Source organism: Pagrus pagrus, assembly GCF_965226575.1.
Source record: "Pagrus pagrus genome assembly, chromosome: 17".
NCBI classification, from domain to species: Eukaryota; Metazoa; Chordata; class Actinopteri; order Spariformes; family Sparidae; genus Pagrus; species Pagrus pagrus.
The window spans coordinates 19,947,476-19,965,375 of NC_140201.1; the positions used below are offsets into that span (position 1 = coordinate 19,947,476).

The window sequence follows — 17,900 nt, forward strand, 5'->3', positions numbered from 1 at the left end:
CAGTTGAGGCTTTTTTCAGTTTCTCAAAAGTTCTAAGCATCTGAAGACAGCACGTCGCTGCCTCTGCATATCACAGCTGGAGGGCAAAGTATGCAGTTCTGTGTGTATGAGTATATGTGCACAAAGAAAGTGTGATTCGTGTTCTGATCCATATTTCAAACATCCTTTTAAAAATCCTTTGGAAAAGCCAGTTTTAGTGCATTATAGTGTACTGCTCCCATTATTTTACCAGTTTCTTCTCCTGCACCGAATTCAGTTTTTCATTGCAAAAATAACCCTCCTCAAGTTAAATTACTGCAACAAGACGAAACAAGAGTTTTTCCACTGTCTCTCAGGTTCTACATTCAAACCTCTGAATCCAGTAAAACGATTAGATAAGAGCAGGAAGAGGAGCAGGAGGACCACCATCATGGGTATTCCCAACCAGGTCCAGAAAGAGCTTGGTATGTCCAGACCATCATCCTCGCTAAACGCGTAAACATTCTGTAGCCTTGCCGGTAAACTTGTTATTGACAATGATGTGCCCTCTTTTCCCAGCATTGCACAGAAGCTCAACCTTCCAGCAGCTCGTTTCTACCCCTAATCACGATGGACAGATCAAAAACAGCCAATCAGGTGTTGTTATCATTCCAACGCTTGATGGAGGGACTCCAGTAGCAAATAAGGAGGGAGCGAGGGTGCACCTCTCGGAGCTCGAGGTAAAGGGTTCACTGGAAAAAATTCTTTCATCCAGAGATGTTATCCATGGTTTTGTGTTATTTATCGCTTAATAATGGTCCTCTCTCCACTACTAAGCAGGCATCCAGAGATGAACAGCTGTTGAGGAAGCACCTGCAGGCAATGTACCAAGACGAGCAGACTTTAAACCAACAGGGCTTAGGCTCATATCTCTGCCCCCCAACCCTGAGACCCAAGTCTGTTGCCGTACCTGGCATGACCACTTCCTCTTCCTTCTCACCTTCAACGTTGTTTAACTTCCTTCAGGAACCCCAGGTAAGAATTCCACCATATCAATTTAATCTTCTTGTTTCTTGACCAACTGTGACATTCAACTGCAAAATTCCTATGTCTGTTTTTTTAGGGCCCAGTGATGTCCATATCTCCTCAGGCTACCTACTTGTCTACAATCATCCCTAATGCAGTCTTGCCAGCCTCGATCGAAGTCATAGAGATTGACCGCAGCAGCAGCCGGACACGTGGCAGCAGTGTAAATCATGGCGGTAGTGTTCGTACTGTAAGCAAGAGCAGCCTGGCATCTGGTGACTCATCAGTCAGCCCTATGTTGTCCAGAAGATCAGATGGTGATGGTTCCCAGACGGACAATTCCCACGACTCCACAGTGTTGCCCACATCAACTTCGGGTTCGAACTGGAGCGAGTCTTCAAAGACCATTATTTCAAACTCCTCCCCTGTATCTTCCAAGGGTAGCACGCGAAGTCGTAATTCACAGAGGGTGCGTCTAAATGGGCAGGACAGCCAGACAGAGCAGTCAAGTGGTGACCAAGATGTTGTCAGTCTCCGTAGTTCAGTTTGCATGATTAGCAACACCAGCTGTAAAAATGAAATTGTTGTTACAGGTCAAGGATCTGAGCCTGGTGTTTCAGGGACAGTGGCTGCCGAGGAGGATCCAAAGATCAAACAGAATTTCACTCGCAGTCTATCGGTTATGAAGACCAAACAACCCCCGGCACCTCCGCGGAGAACAAACTCTCTGCATCATAATAAGTTTAGGAGCAACACCAAAGTTCTGGTGGAGAGCAAAGAGCTCAATGACTCTGTGTCGGGAGATGTGTCAAATGCCACAGAAAATATTGTAGCAAAGGAGGAGATAGAATTGGTTAATGCAGGTACCAGTAAGATCCAGATCACTGTACCACGCTCCACTGGGTCCAGCTCCCTACATACTTCCTCCAATCCTCTGAGCCCCACACAGGCCTCTTCCAATGAGGTAGGAGGAGCAACAGAATCCAGCAGCTCCTCCCCACAGAAAACTCCCTCGGAAGGGGGTAAATTTGAACGGACCATGTCCCCTTCCAGTGGCTACTCCAGTCAGAGTGGCACTCCAACACTTTCCCCTAAAGGGATCTCTCCAACCTCCCCTGAAAAAGAGAAGAAGAAACCAGTCAAACCAGAGAGATCTGTGTCTCGGGCCTCATCCTCAGCAGCCTCTCCTTCTTCCTCTCTTACCTCTCTATCATCCGGCACATCTGAACCTGTGAATCAAGATGTTTCCCCATGTAACCCTAGTCTGCCTCAACAGGGACTTCCACTCACTGTTGCTGCAAAAGAACTCATTCCAAATAACACTTCTTCAACTATAAGCGTTGATGTCAGAGAACTGATGAACATACCACCTCCTCCCAAAGTCAAAGCACCATGTCCTCCTCCTCCAGAGGCATGGGTTCACAACAAACGTTCCTTTGAGCTAATGTTTGGGCCTTGCCCAAATATCAGCAAAGTAACCCAGAAACCAGCACAGATACAAGAGAGCACAGTTAAACAAGCAGAAACCCAGACCGAGGCCAGCAAGGAGATACAAGATTTGGTTGAAAAACAATCAACCATGGACAAATCTGTCTTGGAATTGGCAGAAAGCAAAGCAGAGTCTGAGAGATTGTTAGCAACAGGTCCTGATGGTGTTCACAAGGAGCTGGAGAATACGGAGTGTCCTGGTACCAAACAAGAGAGGATTGAAGCAAGTGCAGATGTTCAGAGACAAGAACAGAGTACGATCCCTGTTGTGAAGGAACCTGAGATTCAAGCAGTTTCTCCAAAGAAAGACCCCCCTCCTGTCATGAAGAAACCCACAACAGTACTGCACAGAGAGGAACTGGTGTCAACAGAGCACTCAGTGGAGGGACAGCAAAGGAAAATGAGTAGCAGTGCCTCAACAGAGCTTCAGTTACCTGTTGAGAACCATAGACAGAATGGGATTATAGATTTAGCTGATAAGAGCGAGAATGACATGGACAAGTGTAAGGTCACATCCATGCAGATGCTTTCTGGAGAGGTCCCCAAAATAAGTAAGGCCTCACCACCACCTACCCCTCCCCCAGCATACCACCCTACACCTCCTCTGTCCAGAAAGACACCTCCTTCATCAGTGTCTACACCACCAGATGAATTAGAGAGGGTACAGGAGGAGATCCAAGTTGTAGAGTCCTGCTGGCCACCTCCTCCGCCTCCAATGGAAGGGGACTCTGTCTTTGATGGAGGAGATGAGGTTGACTTCCCTCCACCTCCTCCACCCTTTGTGACTGAAAGTATGCCAAATGTGTTGGACAGTTGTATCACAGAGCTGGATGTCTCAAAAAGTCCCACAGAAAAAGTCAAAGAGACAATTGAGGATTTGAGAGAAGCTGTGATATCTGTACATGAACAAATTCCAGATTTGCCCCCTGCTGTTCCTGAAACAGTACGTGAGGTTGAACCAGAGGTTCTCTTGCAAGTTTCAAAAGCTGACACCGTCAATGAGATGTCTTACAGACCAATGCAAAATGTTTTATCAGTTCCTGAGAGTGTCCCACCTCCACCAGTGGAAGCCCTTTCTTTGCCACTTATTACAAGGGCAGAGAGCCCAGTAACAGTTTCTGCTATAGGTCCTCCCAGCAGCTTCCTGAGGCGAGACACTCTGAAGACTGAAGATCAGCCTTCCTCTGAGCCTCCCGTCAGTGCCCAACCTCCAATATCTGTCCCAGTGGCCCCCCCTTTACCAGCAGAGACTTTAAACCATGGGGTTACTTTCCGAAGGCAGCCCAGTGTAGCAAATCGAGACGCCAGGAGCAAGGAGCTCCTTTCCCGCCACAAAAGTGCACCCATTCCCAAAGAAGATGCTAACATACCTCTAGTCACCCCCTCCCTGCTTCAGATGGTTCGCCTCAGATCAGTCAACATGACTGAAGACCAGGTGAAAGCTCAATCGGGGGACAAGTCAACAAATGAGGGAGCTCCAGTTCAGGAGAATTACCCAGTCTCAATCCCAGCGCCTCACAACACTCCTCAGAAGCCCATCCGCAAGTCTCTGTCACTAAAATCCCCTTCACATACAGGAAAAACACCCTCTGTGACACTAAACACCCCTTCAATGCGCTTACAGGAAGCCATACGCATGAAAACTGCAGCCATGTCATCAAGAGATGGACTTCCACCACGACTGGGTGTGAGATCATCCACTTTCAGCTGTGTCAGTGAACAAGGGGCTCTGGCCCTGAGATCACCTGAAGGATGTGACATGCACAAGTCCCCGGCCTCTACCGCCAGCTTCATCTTCTCCAGGAGCACAAAAAAGGTTGTCATAGAGACTGCAGCCTCCTCCTCCCCTGAAGCTCAGGCGAGTCTGAAGCAAAGCTTGGCGGCCGAGCTCATGCAGGTGTCTGACCAATCAAAGGCCATCGCTTTCTCCAATGGTGGGGTGAAGTCTGACAAAGTTCCTCCACCAGTAGCTAAGAAACCAGCCCACGGGAGCATCAGTCCTTCACACAATCTTCCTGCTTGTGCAGCAAAAATGGACTTCAGTGTTGAAGGAAACGAAGCAATAGGAGGAGTACAACATATGAGTGGAATATCACATCCTGAGACCACAAGTAAGAGAAGCAACATTATTTGTAACCATAATATTCTGTCATTATCTTTAACTATTATCATCAGAATGTAAAGAAACAACATTGTTGACATTATGTCAAACAAGTCTATGCAGTGTGTAGAGACGTTTACTTTAGTTAGCATGCTAACCGACTAGCCACGGCCCTTCCTGTCTCATAACACTATTTTGTACCTCAAAAGGCGATATCAATAAAACATATTTTCATCAGAGAGATGTATGCAAGCAGAGAGTTTGCTATGTTTTACAAGCTCTCATAGCTTTCAAGAGAGGAAAACTTTTGTATCTATTAACTTTACCTAACACAGAAATACAATGGTACACCTTTTGAATTCAAGTTTCTCCCTTTTTACCAAACTAAGATGAGTTTAAGTGCCTTGTTAACTCACTGTAAAACACACTATATTCAAGCTCACCAAAATATAACTCACCAGCACAGTCTTGGTTTTTCTTCTCACCTCTGGTTTGGTCGAAATAAATCCTCAATTAACCAAGTGAGATGTTAATACCCAAGCTCTACAATCTCTCTTGCTCCTCTACCACTTCATGCCTCTAATTTCCCTGCCTGCTGTGTCGTCTCATCCCCGGAGTCATTTTGATCTGAGCTGCTGTAAATCACCTCCATACTGTCATCAAATTGACCCCTTGAGGTCTCAGAGTCTGTGCTCAGTCCCAGTGTGAAATCTAGCTGTGGTCACTGGGAGGTGGCTGAGCCCGGCTGAGATGAGCTCCGGTGCACACGGTGACTTCCCCATGATCTGAGGTAGCAGTCAAGGCAGACTCCAGTCAGCTAATAGGACCATTAGCTCCATGGCTAATTGAACTAATTAGCTAATGGTAGCTAACAAAGGGTAGCAGTTGTCAGTAACTCTGTTCCCCCCTACAGTTTTGGAGCTACCTTCGAATTCTGGCCATATTTTACAAATTACACCTTTAAGTCATGAAGGACCGCCTTCATCAGTGTGTCTCTGTACTGCTGCTGAGTTTGTAAACCCATTAAGGCAGATTCAGTGCCTGCATAAATCAATAAGCTGACATGCCACTCTCTTGTCATGAAAAAGCAAAATGCAAATTCTAGCATTACCATGATCTTGAACAACTTGGCAGTTTCACATCGCCTTAAAGAACCTGTTTTTTGCTCTCCATGCCAAGAAGACAAAACTGCATGCGCAAGCCGCCTTTCCACAAAAACACAATACAAATGCGGCAGGCCTGCCCACAGCTTTTTCAGTCAGTCAGCCATAACCTGAAGCCCATGATCATGTCTCAGTGACTAAATCAGATTAGTGACAGAATACTCATTACGTGTTTGGCTGTAACTGTATTATGTTGATGTCTAACCTCCTCTCTGTCCCCCTTTCAGCTACGAGAGTGACAGCGGACACAATTGAAACACTGTTTTGAAAAGAGAGTTGCGGCTATTAACTGAGGACCATGCCAGATGAGCATGCAAAGACTCCAAGCAAGTAAAAGGACAACTCAAAGCAAGGACTGACATTACTGAGAGACGTTTAACTCGACTATCAGAGTGTTGTGTGTGCTCAGTCTTCTCTCCAAAAGCCTTAGCCTGTAATGGCCTTCCTACATATTTATGCAAAAAAAAGTGTCACTCCCAGTTTCTTATGATAGCTTTATTCTGAAGTATTTTTCTAAGCTATAGTTTATCTCTTATTAAGGCCCCTCAGGATGACATGGTGTACATTGGCTGAACTGTAAATATTTGGCTTGTGTGAGATCGCCTCCCAGAGGTAGAATTAGGTAGTGGTAACTGCAGCTCAGAGAAAAGCGTTTGTCTTGACTTAGCATTTATGTACAGAGGTTTACCGTCTGTTAAGTCTTTTTTTCCCTGTTGTAATATAATACAGATTCAAGCAGTTGTCAGAAAAGGCTGGCAATGACATACAATACAGGACTAATCAGTATTTTATCGCTTTCTTTGCTTAAAATCTGGTAAAAGCAAATTGTCAGGCCCAGTTTCACTTTGTGTCTAGATATATCAGGAATAGCATTTAAGAAAAAGGGATGCTGCATACTCATAAGAGTGAGAGGAAGATATTTTGTCAGTTAGGACAGAGGCACTTTTGTAAAGCTACAGATAATAAACCGGTAAGACTTAACACAGAGATGCATCTGATGACAGCAACTGCTGTAATGTCAGTTAGATGCTTCTACATAATCCGCACAATCTTCCTCCTGGGTTTAATCAAGGTCAGCCCTACACATTCAGATAAAGGTAACACAAGTATCCTATTTATTTATGTGTGGTTGTTTCCACTAGTAGCACTGTCAGTCACCTTTCCTACCGAAATCTGAAATATTTAAGAATCTATTTCATCTGAAAACCACTTTTAGGGCTATGGATGTGACGACTGGCCCTGGATGATTGATACACTGGAGTAGGCTTAGTGTGAGGTCAGTGTTTTTAATAAATGCTCTGCATCTAAAACTTTGGCCCGAAGCCTTTTTGGTGGAAAATCCAGCTCTTCACTATTTGCACAGAATGCTTTTCCCTAGCAAAATCATTGGTGAGTGAATAATACTGACCTTTTGTAATGGGTCAAAAATCAACATCTTGATGATTATAAAGAATTATGTACAGTTATTACTTCTATAAATAAAATTTAAGTGTATTAAATATGTGGTTTCCTGTTTTCTGTCTTGAAAGATCTGTACACATGTAATTTCTTTACCTAAAACAAATATATTTCATTCGTACAGACCACAATTCAGCCAGCGTTTATTCCATATTAAGAGATGATGCATTATTTGATTATGACAGTTAAACTCCAGATAATTATTTCTGTACAACACTTGCCCAGATGAAACCGTCCCATGTCTTACAGTTCATCACATACTGATTATTATACACATTCGATTTCTGAAACCCATAAAACCATTCTTATTAATTGGACTTGACAGATTGGTCACTGCCCTGACATTGACCATGAAGGCAACCAACACAATGTGGAAAACTACTGAAACATTAAGTCCCTTTGCAAACACCTGAGAATCCTTATCAGCTACTTCCAGGAACAACCAGCTCTGCAACATTCCATCTTTCATCTTCTGAGTAGTAATGTGTCTCTTTGAAAGAAACTGTATCATATATGTATACTGAAGTGTGCTAATAACACCAAACAACCCCTGGTAAAAGACAGAAATGAATCACAGGCTGATTAGTTACATAACTGTTGTTGTACAAGGCTCTTTTTTTTCCTCCAACAGTCAAAGCAAGGTCACAGAATTTGCAGCCAGTCCAAAGCACCTTTTGGCGTAATTGTCCCATCATCATCACACCCAGATGAAGTCTGACCGTTGGTTGCCAGGGCGATTTTTCTGATGAGAGTGTAGTTGATGTAATGTGGCCGGCAGGAGCAGCGTCGGTGGTCAGTGTGATCTGTGTCTAACTGATGTTGCCTCCTTTGAGTGTCTTACATGTGATCTGTCCAAGTTTAGTCATCAGGTAGTTGTCTTTCCACTGAGCTACACACTCGTCTGAGATCTTCAGGTCCACCTGGAGACAGAAAAAAAATAAAATACATTTTTAATGTACAAAAGGTTGATTCATTTTATTCCAATATGCCATTATGGAACAAATGACAGCAACTTAAACGCAATATTTTGGATTTTAGAGAAAAAGCATACTAATGACTGACACATACCTGTAGTTTCTCCCACACCTTCTTCTTTGGGTTGAGTTTGTCATCTGGTTTGCCGTTCTCATATCCCTCCACAAAGACCTGTTCTCCTGGCGATGACCCCTCTGGAGGGTCAAGAGGCTCCACCCTCCTGGGCTCCCCTTCACTGGAAATCAACCAAACAAAAAAAGAATGAATTTTTTTTAAAGAGAAATGATGCTGAGGGATGTGCCGTGTGTAAAAAACACAAATAACACTCACATCGAGGCACACAGCAGCATGGCTTGTGACTCAATCCCTCGCATCTTCTGGGGTTTCAGATTGCACAGCACCAACACCATCCTGTCCTGTAAGTCCTCCTGTGAAATATAGGCCACAAGCCCGCTGACCACTGTCCTCGGCTCCGCCTCTCCCACATCAATCTTCTCCAGGTACAGCGAGTCGGCATCTGGATGCTGGGAGGTGGACAACAAAGAAACACGTGAACAAAGAGGGAGATGGCTGTGATACAGGTGAATCATCTCAACACACATCATCTGATGAGGCACTCCATTGATAATCTTGACGTCCTACCTTCTCCACACTGACGACCTTGCCCACCCTGATGTCCAGTCTGGAAGGAGCCAGCTCATCGTCGCCTCCTCCTCCTCCACCTCCTCCTGCCTTGGCACCCTTTCCTGCTGCCTCTGATCACACAAAAAACCCCACAAATGATGACAAGTCACGTAAGGCTGTTGACATCCCATGTTATGCAGAACTAGTCACACCTCTGTATTTGGATTAAAGGAATTGAAATGATGTGAGAGAGGGAACACACTAAAGACGAAGGGTAAAATACTGACTCGTCTTTGAGGCGCTGGGGTAGGCAGAGTTTGTAAGTTTGCGGAGCTCAGGAGACTCAAACTTCTTTCTGATTGGCTCCAGCAGCTGGTTTAGTGCAACTTCCACTGAGGCCTTCAGGTCTCCTGGATGGATGGTCTAACAAGGTCAGAGATTACTGATGTTTAGAGCAGAGCATGAAGGGAAAATCAAGTGTTTTAGCAAGAATGTGTTTAAAAGAGGAATTTTATTCTTCATATAAACAACTTTCTACACTTTACCTCATCAGCAAAGTCCTTCTCCACCTCTTCAAACACAGTGTAGATTTTGTCTCCACCCCACTTTGGGTCTCTTTTGACGCAGAAGTCTGAAACACAATGGTCCCAATTATCAACTCATGTTATATTCTTTATACAAGTGGGGAAGTTTGAAGCAAAGACAACAGACTCAGATTCAAGGAGAAGTTTTCTACCTCCACGTAGAGGGAAGACGACGTGTTTGACAAAGGAGAGGACTCCATTGTTCTGGATGTTGCCTGGCTCGCAGAAAGCCTTCTTCAGCTTCTTCTTCACGTCTTCTTTGGTGTCCAGTAGATCAATCTTTGACTCCTGCAGATCATGTTATAAATTACCATAACTATTAGAAGAAAAGGTTCATACAAATGTTGATTTATTAATTTTTTTACTGTGACGTACTTCTTCTGAGGAGCTCATCTTGGTCCCTGTCAGTCCTGGTACCATCGGGTTCATCAGATGGGCACGTTTGGCGTAGCCGAGAGAGGGCAGGTACTGAAGACAAACGAACGGCTTCAGTTACATTTTATAGTTAACAGGGATCTTATTCTGAAAACTGTTTTATGGGATCATCCTGCTGTAACATTAATAGCCAATTCCTATAAATGATCTTCATAATTTGGTTTGTATGTCTACACATGAAAGAAATCAATAAGAAGTCTGCAAGAATGAGCCATGTGCTGTCAACAAATTCAAAGCTATTACTTAACCGATCATCAGGGTCTACAAGAGCTGAATAGATACATTATGTGTAAAAGGTAAATAATGTGGGGAAGAGAGACAGTAAAGGGTTGAAATAAATGTACAAAGATGGAGGGACATCTTACCTTCTCTGCCAGAGTGAAAATCTTCCTCTGATCAACTCCTCCGAACTGAGCATCCACCTTGAGGTACTCCTCATCCAGAGCCTGAGGACAAAGATCAAGACTTTAATCAATTTTATCAGCAAGTACAACATCTACTAGGGATAGACTAATTATCAGGGCCAATATTCAGCATTTTCCTGATTATCGGTGTAATAAATCAATTTATAATGCAATATTTTGGCTCCGATGCAGTATCCTTTTACTTTCTCTGTACTCAATGTCCTGTCCACACGTCACAAGTCATGGCATATCAACACTGAATAATCTGAAAGCACAAAGTAACTAATGTCTAAAGTTATCATATAATAAAGTATAAAGTGGCATTGTGTAGTGTACTTAGTTACATTCCAAATTCTGACACCAACATTTTTATTTTGATGCAAATGCAAATCGTTTTGTTCTATGATCACCTCTGCTGGCAGTTATAGTTTAAAATCTGTTTTCTTTGGAGTACTTATGTCACCAAATGTGGACATTTTGCTGTAATTACAGTAATAAGTGTGGTTAATTTTAGCATTGCTGTTGTTGTGATTACTCTAAGTAATCTTATACCACTCCTATATTAGTATAAGTGTGATGAGTCTGACAGTTTGTTTTTTTAATTACCTGCAGTCCTGGGTAGAGCAGACCACTCAGCAGAGGATGCTCCACCTGTTTGACGACCTCAGCTCCAGCCTTCTTAGCATCGTGCTCTGTCACCATGGAGGACAGACGGTACACATCCAGAGTGTACTCTCTGATAAACGAGACAATACAGGCTTAAAACATTAGTTTAAGTAAAGGCTGCAGCAACAAAGTCTGTTTCGGAGAATGTAAAGTTAATACAGTCTGAGCATCATCAGCAACACTGACCTGCTCAGCTGGTAGTCAGTTCCTTTGACAAACTTGAGTTTATCCAGAGGAACACCGATGCTCTCCAACATGGCCTTGATGACCTGCTCATAGTACTTCACCCTGAGCTCCAGCAGCTCCCAGGGGGCCTTCATGTTGTCTAGGTAGGCGTGCAAGTCTGCAAACAGAATAGTGACCTGAGGGAAAGAAGAAGAAACAAAAACATGCATGTAAGCTACATATTAAAATCAAAATTCCTTCCTGAAGCTCAACTGGATGTACCCACCTCACACCCGGCCTTGAGGAAGTCTGCGATCTTGGACATGGGGACGAAGTAGGCGACGTGGGGTTTGCCGGTGGTCGCTGTGCCCCAGTACACCTTCAGCTCTCTCTCCTGAAGAACCTGCTTCACCTTCTCCTCTCCAAGGACCTCCTGCAGTACACACAGTCAAGAGATAAATGAGACCAAGCTGCTGGGGGACCTTCAGTCACCATGATTATATGTTTTTCTTTGTGTGTCCCACCTGGAGGTTCCTGGTGATGAGGTTCAACTTCTCATCTGGACTCAGCTGATCTGCCATGGTGCAGGGACTTTCTGACGAGGAAGTTGAATATTTCGTTAAAGTTTTCATTCTTACTAGAGCGTGTCAATCTGTTAGATCACTTTCAGTTTAATTTTGCCCCAGACAAGAAGATAAAACATGTCTCTGAGCTGACTTGGCTGTTTCCCAAAAATCTCCTTTCACTGAGCAGCGTTAAACCATCCTAATCTTTGACATTTTATGACAGTATAAACTAGAGATTTGACTTGTTTCTCATCGTCCGAATTTACCAGAAGACCATGAATGTTATTAAAACGTCTTTAGCTAGGCATGTTATACCTGAGGCGGTTAGCCACTGACAGCAAGAAACAGGGAGCTCCTGGCAAACGCTATGTTTTTACAATCAATTACCCCGTTTCCTCCATATGTCAGAAACATGCCGTTCAGTCAACTTTCAGATAACATGCTAGCTACCTCACCGGCCAGCTCACCTCGCTCTCACGTCACGCTGAAAATGAATGAAAAAGCCAGCTAAGGCTGTTTAGCTAGCTAGCAACAAAACCATGTGCAGCTAACGTTACGTCGCCGCGGTGATGTTTCGGGTTAAAAGTGCGACTAATTCGGTTCTGTACGATTAGTTTATCTGACAGCAATACCAGTCCACAATGAAGCCGAGTTTGAAGAGCTGTCGGCTCACCTCAAAACCTGTCTTCTTGGAATGAGACGTGCGTGAGAAAAGCCGGTGGGTAGACCTGTCAGTGTTGCATCAGCGATAGCATCGACTCTGCTATCGACTCACAGGACACCGCTGCTGCCAGCTCCTCAGTAAGGAAGGGGGAAGCAATCGAGTGCAGAGGCGCAAACAAAAGATCTGCTTTTACCAGAGGAATAAAAATGTTCTGATTTTAACATGCACACAGCAGACAGTAGGCCTATACTTATCGTCCTCTCACTATCCCTGGGCTGTAACATGCTGTATTTCAATAGTAATTTAATTAATCACTGTACAAGAAGGTTTTCATGGTGTCACCATCTCAGAAAACATCACAGTATAAAGGTAACCTGTATGAGATTACACAAATGTTCTAGTTATAACTATCAGTGACAATGACTCGTAACACTTTATAATAAACAATCCTTAATAAATGTTAAATGCAAAATTAATTGAATGTTAGTTAATAGTTATTTCACTGTAATCACTCATGTACATGTTTTATAAACCGTTTATTAAACAGTTGTAATGTTTTATAAACATCAGTTGCAACTGATGCAATAAACCATTGCTTAATACATTGTTTTCAAGGCATTTAATTGTTTTTAACAGTCAAATAACTGTTAACTAACTACAAACTATAACTATAAATGTCCAGTTTATTAATGATGGTTATTATGAAGTGTTACCAAATGAAGTGGAATGAAAACTGAAGGGTTTTTTGGTTGAACAAACGCTTCAGTATAATTTTGTCCTGTCAGATATGACACTTTTGACATTTTTTTTTACAACACTATAAGAGTCGATAGATAAGTAAATTTACACGTATACCACATGAAAACGCTGTACTGCTGCAACAATCAAGACAAGGCAAATAATCATAAATGTATTATTTAACCAAACGTATTCAGATCCTTTATTTAAGTAAATACCACACCATTAGAAAAACTCCACAAGTATAAGTCCTGCACTCAAAACATTACATGAGTATAAAAGTAGCTTATTATCTGCAAAATGTATTTAAAATATGAAAGTAAAAGTACTCGTGCTGTAAAATGGTGCTTGACATTGTTTTACTGATATGTTTGATGTTTTGGGATTAATATTGCTGCTGCATTAATGTGTATTTTACTGCTGTAGATGTTTGAGGTTGAACTCAGAATCGGACTTTATTATCCCAAGGGGAAATTCCTTTTCACAGCACCCTAACCGTCAGACAGACAGTACATACGACAGACAGTATACAAAAACAGTACATACGACAAACCGATCATTTAAACTACTTTATATACATGCTTCATATCCTATAAAAGATCCATGTTTTCAGCTTTGTTGCATTTTACAGCTAATCCACGGTGTTCAGTTTAACATACGGGAAGAATCCTCCAGTTTATCACAAAACATTCAAAATCACCACATCTGGAAATATATACGGTTTTCACTGGTGAGGAAAGGGATGTCAGACAAATGTATTGGAGCAGAAGTATAAAGTTGCATAAAATGGATACACTCAAGTAAAGCACGTATAGGCCGAACTTGAATCTGTACTTCAGTGCAGTACTTGAGTACATGTACTTAATAACATCCCACCACTGTATTTAAAGTAGCACCACCTTAGTTTATATCAAACGCTAGTTTTTTTAATTCCTATAAAGTTTTTAAATTATTCAAAGTCTGTGCAAACAATGAACACACAGTGAATTTGGAGCCCTTCACAGTCTTGGGTCCTCTGACAGTTCTAGTTTCTGACAACATGTTTTAATATCACAACCCTGGGGGTACAAATGGTTCCCCTCCCCTGTATCACATTCCTGTCCCCACCATAAAAGTCTCATCTATTAGCAGTTAGTGTGTTATTAATGAGTTGTACACTTTTATAGCCTCACATGTCTGTATCATCATTAATGAAAAGAGGAATGATGATGATTGTATAATTACAGCAGGATGCATTCATCACAGGAGGGCTGACTGCACTGTTGTTTCTGGGGACCCTGCTTTGTTTATCTACACCCCTGCTAATGGAGTAACACTGACTGTGTTCAAGCATCAGGTTTTATTCTGTAGGAGAACTTGTCGGACACCTACATCAGACTGATTACAGGACAAAGGACGCGAAAAAAGGAGAAAAAGGACAACATGTATTATTTGCATGTGAGTTGCTGTGGATGTCCAGCCGGGCCGAGGCACTGCTCAGTGTTTGCCCGCAGACTGAGAGTCAGGGGTCGGGCTCCAGCCTCGGGAGCACCGGGAGGATGAGGTTCCCAAACGAGGAGTCCTGAGTGATGAAGAAGCCCGACGAGTGGACGTGAGCGTGCTGCAAGGCGGCCTTCTGCTGGGCGGCGATGTGCTGCTGCTCCGCGCTGTCCCTCACCTCCTTCAGGCTGGGCCTGGACGACAGAGGGATGTTGGCCCCGGGGCTGTTCATGGACTGGCCCTGCATCAGTCGTCGCTTCTCCTTGTCCAGCTCCGCCAGGATGGCCACCCGCGTCTTGTTCTGAAAGCCTGGTCCTGGAGGGTTAGCAGCCATGTCAAGCTAGCGGAGTTAGCCGTGGACACAAAGGTTTTACGAGTCCATGGAGAAACTAACCGAGAGTGTTTATTATGTTATGTGCTTGTTCGGCTAGAATCGATGTAGTTTCTTTCAGACATGGAGAAGAAAACAGAGATAACTCGTTATGGAGCTGAGGAGCTTCGGCTTCACACTCGCCGCTGGAGGCTAACAGAAGGTAAATACTTCCGGTACGAGTGTTTGTCCTTCAAAATAAAAGCGCATGACTTCTAACAAGTTTTTACTGTATTTACACGAACTCTTCCTTTATTTGGTCAGGAAACGACATTGGTCTATTATTTACATAACACAATAATACATAATCTGCACTGTGGTGACGAAGTGATGATAAGTGGGTTCACAAGACATCATTCATAATTAAATCAAAAACTCTGGTATGTAGGACTGAACTTGCCCAAAATCAGAAATTAAAAAATAAGTATATACATTGCTAAATAGATTGATTAATATGTTATTGAATCCACCAAAAATAAAAATGTAAATAAATGTAGGCATTAACAAATTTATCAAATGTGACTAAATAGATATCTCTGCTTTAATTTGCCTCTGTATTTATTTTACTTTGTATTGATTCAACTATTTATTTACTTTCCCGTTCAAGTTTCCATTTATTTAAAGTCCGTGTAAAGCAAATTCAGCCATTTTCTTCTAAACACATTAAATAGGTTATAAATGTATTTCCTTAAAACATGTAAAAAGCCATTCAGCCATTTATAATTTAGTTATGGAGCTAGGCTGCCAAACTGTATTGCAACATTTCTGTGTTCAGGATTTAATGGGCGGGTCAGAAATCATAGCCGCGTTATTAGCATAAACCCCGCCCTGCTGCGGAAGCAGTATAAATACGTTCAGTGCGTTAGCTTCGGTGGTTTTCCGCTAGCTCTCGAGTCTCGGATAGCATCCTTATGATAGTTTGCAGCTAGCTAACCAGTCATGTCTCCTCCACGTAGCTCATGCATCTTTCCTGGATGCCACAGTGTGCGGGCCAGGGTAACGGTTCAGTTTGCCTATTTAAGTCTCCTACCGAGACAACGTAAGGAAATGGTGGATCGATGTTGTCAAGAGGAGCTACTGTGGAGAGTTCAAAATCACCACCAACACCAGTCTCTGCAGTGTCCACATTACCCCCGATAGTTACAGCACGGCCACAGGCATTACGTGCCCGCCACCGAGCCTCTCCGTCCGCCGACAGCGGCTGCTACCATCACGGCCACCGGAGAGAGAGCACCTGCTGTCGGTGGCGGGCACGTAATGCCGGTGGCCGTGATGGTAGCAGCCGCTGTCGGCGGACGGAGAGGATGTGCCCGCCACCGATCCTCTCTGTCCCGCCGAAAGTAGGTGCTCTCATCTCCGCCACCGGCATTACGTGCCCGCCAGTGTAAGTGTGTGCTTATGTTATAAATATTGTATTCGTTTAATTAAATGTATTTTGCTGAAGGTGCAAATCCTGAAAGTGATTTTACATCGTGCCCATGTAATGTTAGCAAATGTTATTGCATTTAATCATGACATGATTTGGCCTGATTCCCTGAGCGAGTCCATCTGACAGCACAATGATAATCCACAGGTAATATTTTATGTGCACCAATATAGCTATGACAAGGAATTATATGTAGACTGGGGTTTAAATTACTGGGAAATAAATTACCATTCTGATGGAGACTGTGAGGAACGAGGCTGAGCACTATCAGTGTCGGACTCAAACAGGTAGTGCTGGGTCCTTCAGACGATGCTGCTAGCACTAGCTTCCATTGTTGCTAGGCTACGTCCTTGTGCAGTACACATAGGGCTCCCCTCCCGCGCGTGGGCGTGGTTCCAGCGCCTCTAACTGACACGCCCCCAGCGTTTCACAGCAGAGAGAAGTGCTTGTTTTTCCATGATTTTGAGACCTAATTTTATATACTTAGCAATTTTTTTAATCTTTCAAATTTGGCTCAGTGGTCAATGATACATGTTACTGTGGTGTGACAAACTCATAACACATTTTTTTTGCTGCTTTACACGCACTTTAATTATTTATTCATTTGTATATCTATTTTCATTGCTGTGATTGGCTTTGGCTTACAGGAATAAATACATTTGTGGAAATAAATTGGGGAAAAATGCAAATTGAAACGAATACAGAAATAAATATTTTTAAAAATAAATTAAAGCCGAAATATCTATGTAGTCACATTTTATACATTGATTAATGCCTACATTTATTTATTTTTAATTTTGTTTTTGGTGCATTTAAAAACATATTTTTTGTCATTTATTTATATATGTTTTTTTATTTCTGATTTTGGTAGTTTTAGTCCTCCATTAAGCTGCCCAATAACTCAGAGAATGGACATTGTAAAAGGATAATATGTCATATGTTCTGAAATTAAACGGTCTCAAGTCAAGTGTATTTTCCCCAGAAACACTTTAATGGAATGAATGTGACAGACAAAGCTCCTATAGAAGACGAACAAAGTGAATAGGTTGTAGTTTGATTTACTACACCTTTAGTGTGACTGCAGGGATTTACTTTTCATTATCTATTATCTAAATGTCATTTACTAAATTGGGACCAGACCCTGACACTAGATGGCAGTCGTTTACCATGAATAACGCTCCGTGTGTAACTAGAACTGGGCGTACTGTGAACTTAAGGGCTGAGTGTGTCTTTATAAACTTTGTAATAACCAAAACAATAAGCTAATAATTTCTGCACATCATGTTGTGTTTGACTGGAAAACGACACAATTGAGTCGTCGTCTTCATTACTCAGTACGTTTCAAATCACATTTGTAGATCTTTAAAATGTGACTTTTGATGTGGTTCTTTTGTTGTTGCTGCAGCTTTCACAACCTGCTCCAGCTACCTTTGAGGACAGACATGTTTTGAGGATGGAAAGCTACTAAAATATCATTATCTCATCAGTAGGTGTTGGGTTATGACTACTTATCCTCATGATACATGTGGAGTTTTCTTACATCTGTTCATCTTTAACATCCAGTTTGTGTTAAACAGTTGTTTCAAGTCAAGAAATGCTGACAACTCGTC

The 17,900-nt window shown here is 42.6% G+C and overlaps 3 protein-coding genes across 9 annotated transcripts in view; 1 reads left to right on the forward strand and 2 right to left on the reverse strand.

Annotated features, from left to right (window-relative positions):
• Positions 1-7,237, forward strand: part of nhsl3 (NHS like 3) — a 43,974-nt gene extending 36,737 nt beyond the window's left edge. For 3 of the 6 annotated variants that reach the window (XM_084379557.1, XM_084379560.1, XM_084379561.1), the window contains 5 exons: positions 336-443; positions 538-698; positions 796-993; positions 1,082-4,583; positions 5,964-7,237. In XM_084379557.1, coding sequence (XP_084235683.1) covers positions 336-443; positions 538-698; positions 796-993; positions 1,082-4,583; positions 5,964-6,004 — 4,010 coding nt within the window. In that variant the 3' untranslated portion in view covers positions 6,005-7,237. The remainder of the gene's footprint in view (positions 1-335; positions 444-537; positions 699-795; positions 994-1,081; positions 4,584-5,963) is intronic. The other 3 variants (XM_084379558.1, XM_084379562.1, XM_084379559.1) reach the window with 2 other exon arrangements.
• Positions 7,238-7,320: 83 nt separating this feature from the next.
• Positions 7,321-12,395, reverse strand: yars1 (tyrosyl-tRNA synthetase 1). Of its 2 annotated transcripts, none has more exons than XM_084379564.1 (14): positions 12,287-12,395; positions 11,572-11,642; positions 11,334-11,480; positions 11,069-11,244; positions 10,823-10,952; positions 10,178-10,258; positions 9,753-9,845; positions 9,530-9,665; positions 9,339-9,424; positions 9,081-9,216; positions 8,812-8,924; positions 8,500-8,693; positions 8,263-8,404; positions 7,321-8,114 (listed from the first exon to the last, which is right to left on the reverse strand). In XM_084379564.1, exons 2-14 carry the CDS (start codon positions 11,626-11,628, stop codon positions 8,004-8,006), a joined length of 1,602 nt encoding a protein of 533 aa, XP_084235690.1. In that variant the 5' UTR covers positions 11,629-11,642; positions 12,287-12,395; the 3' UTR covers positions 7,321-8,003. The 2 variants fall into 2 exon arrangements, with proteins under 2 accessions (XP_084235690.1, XP_084235691.1); XM_084379565.1 differs by having other exon boundaries at positions 11,572-11,637; positions 12,285-12,380.
• A 787-nt stretch (positions 12,396-13,182) lies between these two features.
• On the reverse strand, positions 13,183-15,075 carry LOC311272674 (SOSS complex subunit C-like). The gene has a single exon (XM_084379248.1). The coding sequence runs from the start codon at positions 14,826-14,828 to the stop codon at positions 14,517-14,519; it is 312 nt and encodes a 103-aa protein (XP_084235374.1). The 5' UTR covers positions 14,829-15,075; the 3' UTR covers positions 13,183-14,516.
• Between the last annotated feature and the right edge of the window lie 2,825 nt (positions 15,076-17,900).

Excerpts from the sequence above, each read along its gene's own strand:
- yars1 (XM_084379564.1), bottom strand. The coding sequence starts at position 11,628 with ATGGCAGATCAGCTGAGTCCAGATGAGAAGTTGAACCTCATCACCAGG. Across the intron at positions 9,217-9,338 it reads AGAAGGACTTTGCTGATGAG|ACCATCCATCCAGGAGACCT; the intron begins GTAAAGTGTAGA and ends TGACCTTGTTAG. Across the intron at positions 8,694-8,811 it reads AGGTCGTCAGTGTGGAGAAG|CATCCAGATGCCGACTCGCT; the intron begins GTAGGACGTCAA and ends TCCACCTCCCAG.
- LOC311272674 (XM_084379248.1), bottom strand. The coding sequence starts at position 14,828 with ATGGCTGCTAACCCTCCAGGACCAGGCTTTCAGAACAAGACGCGGGTG.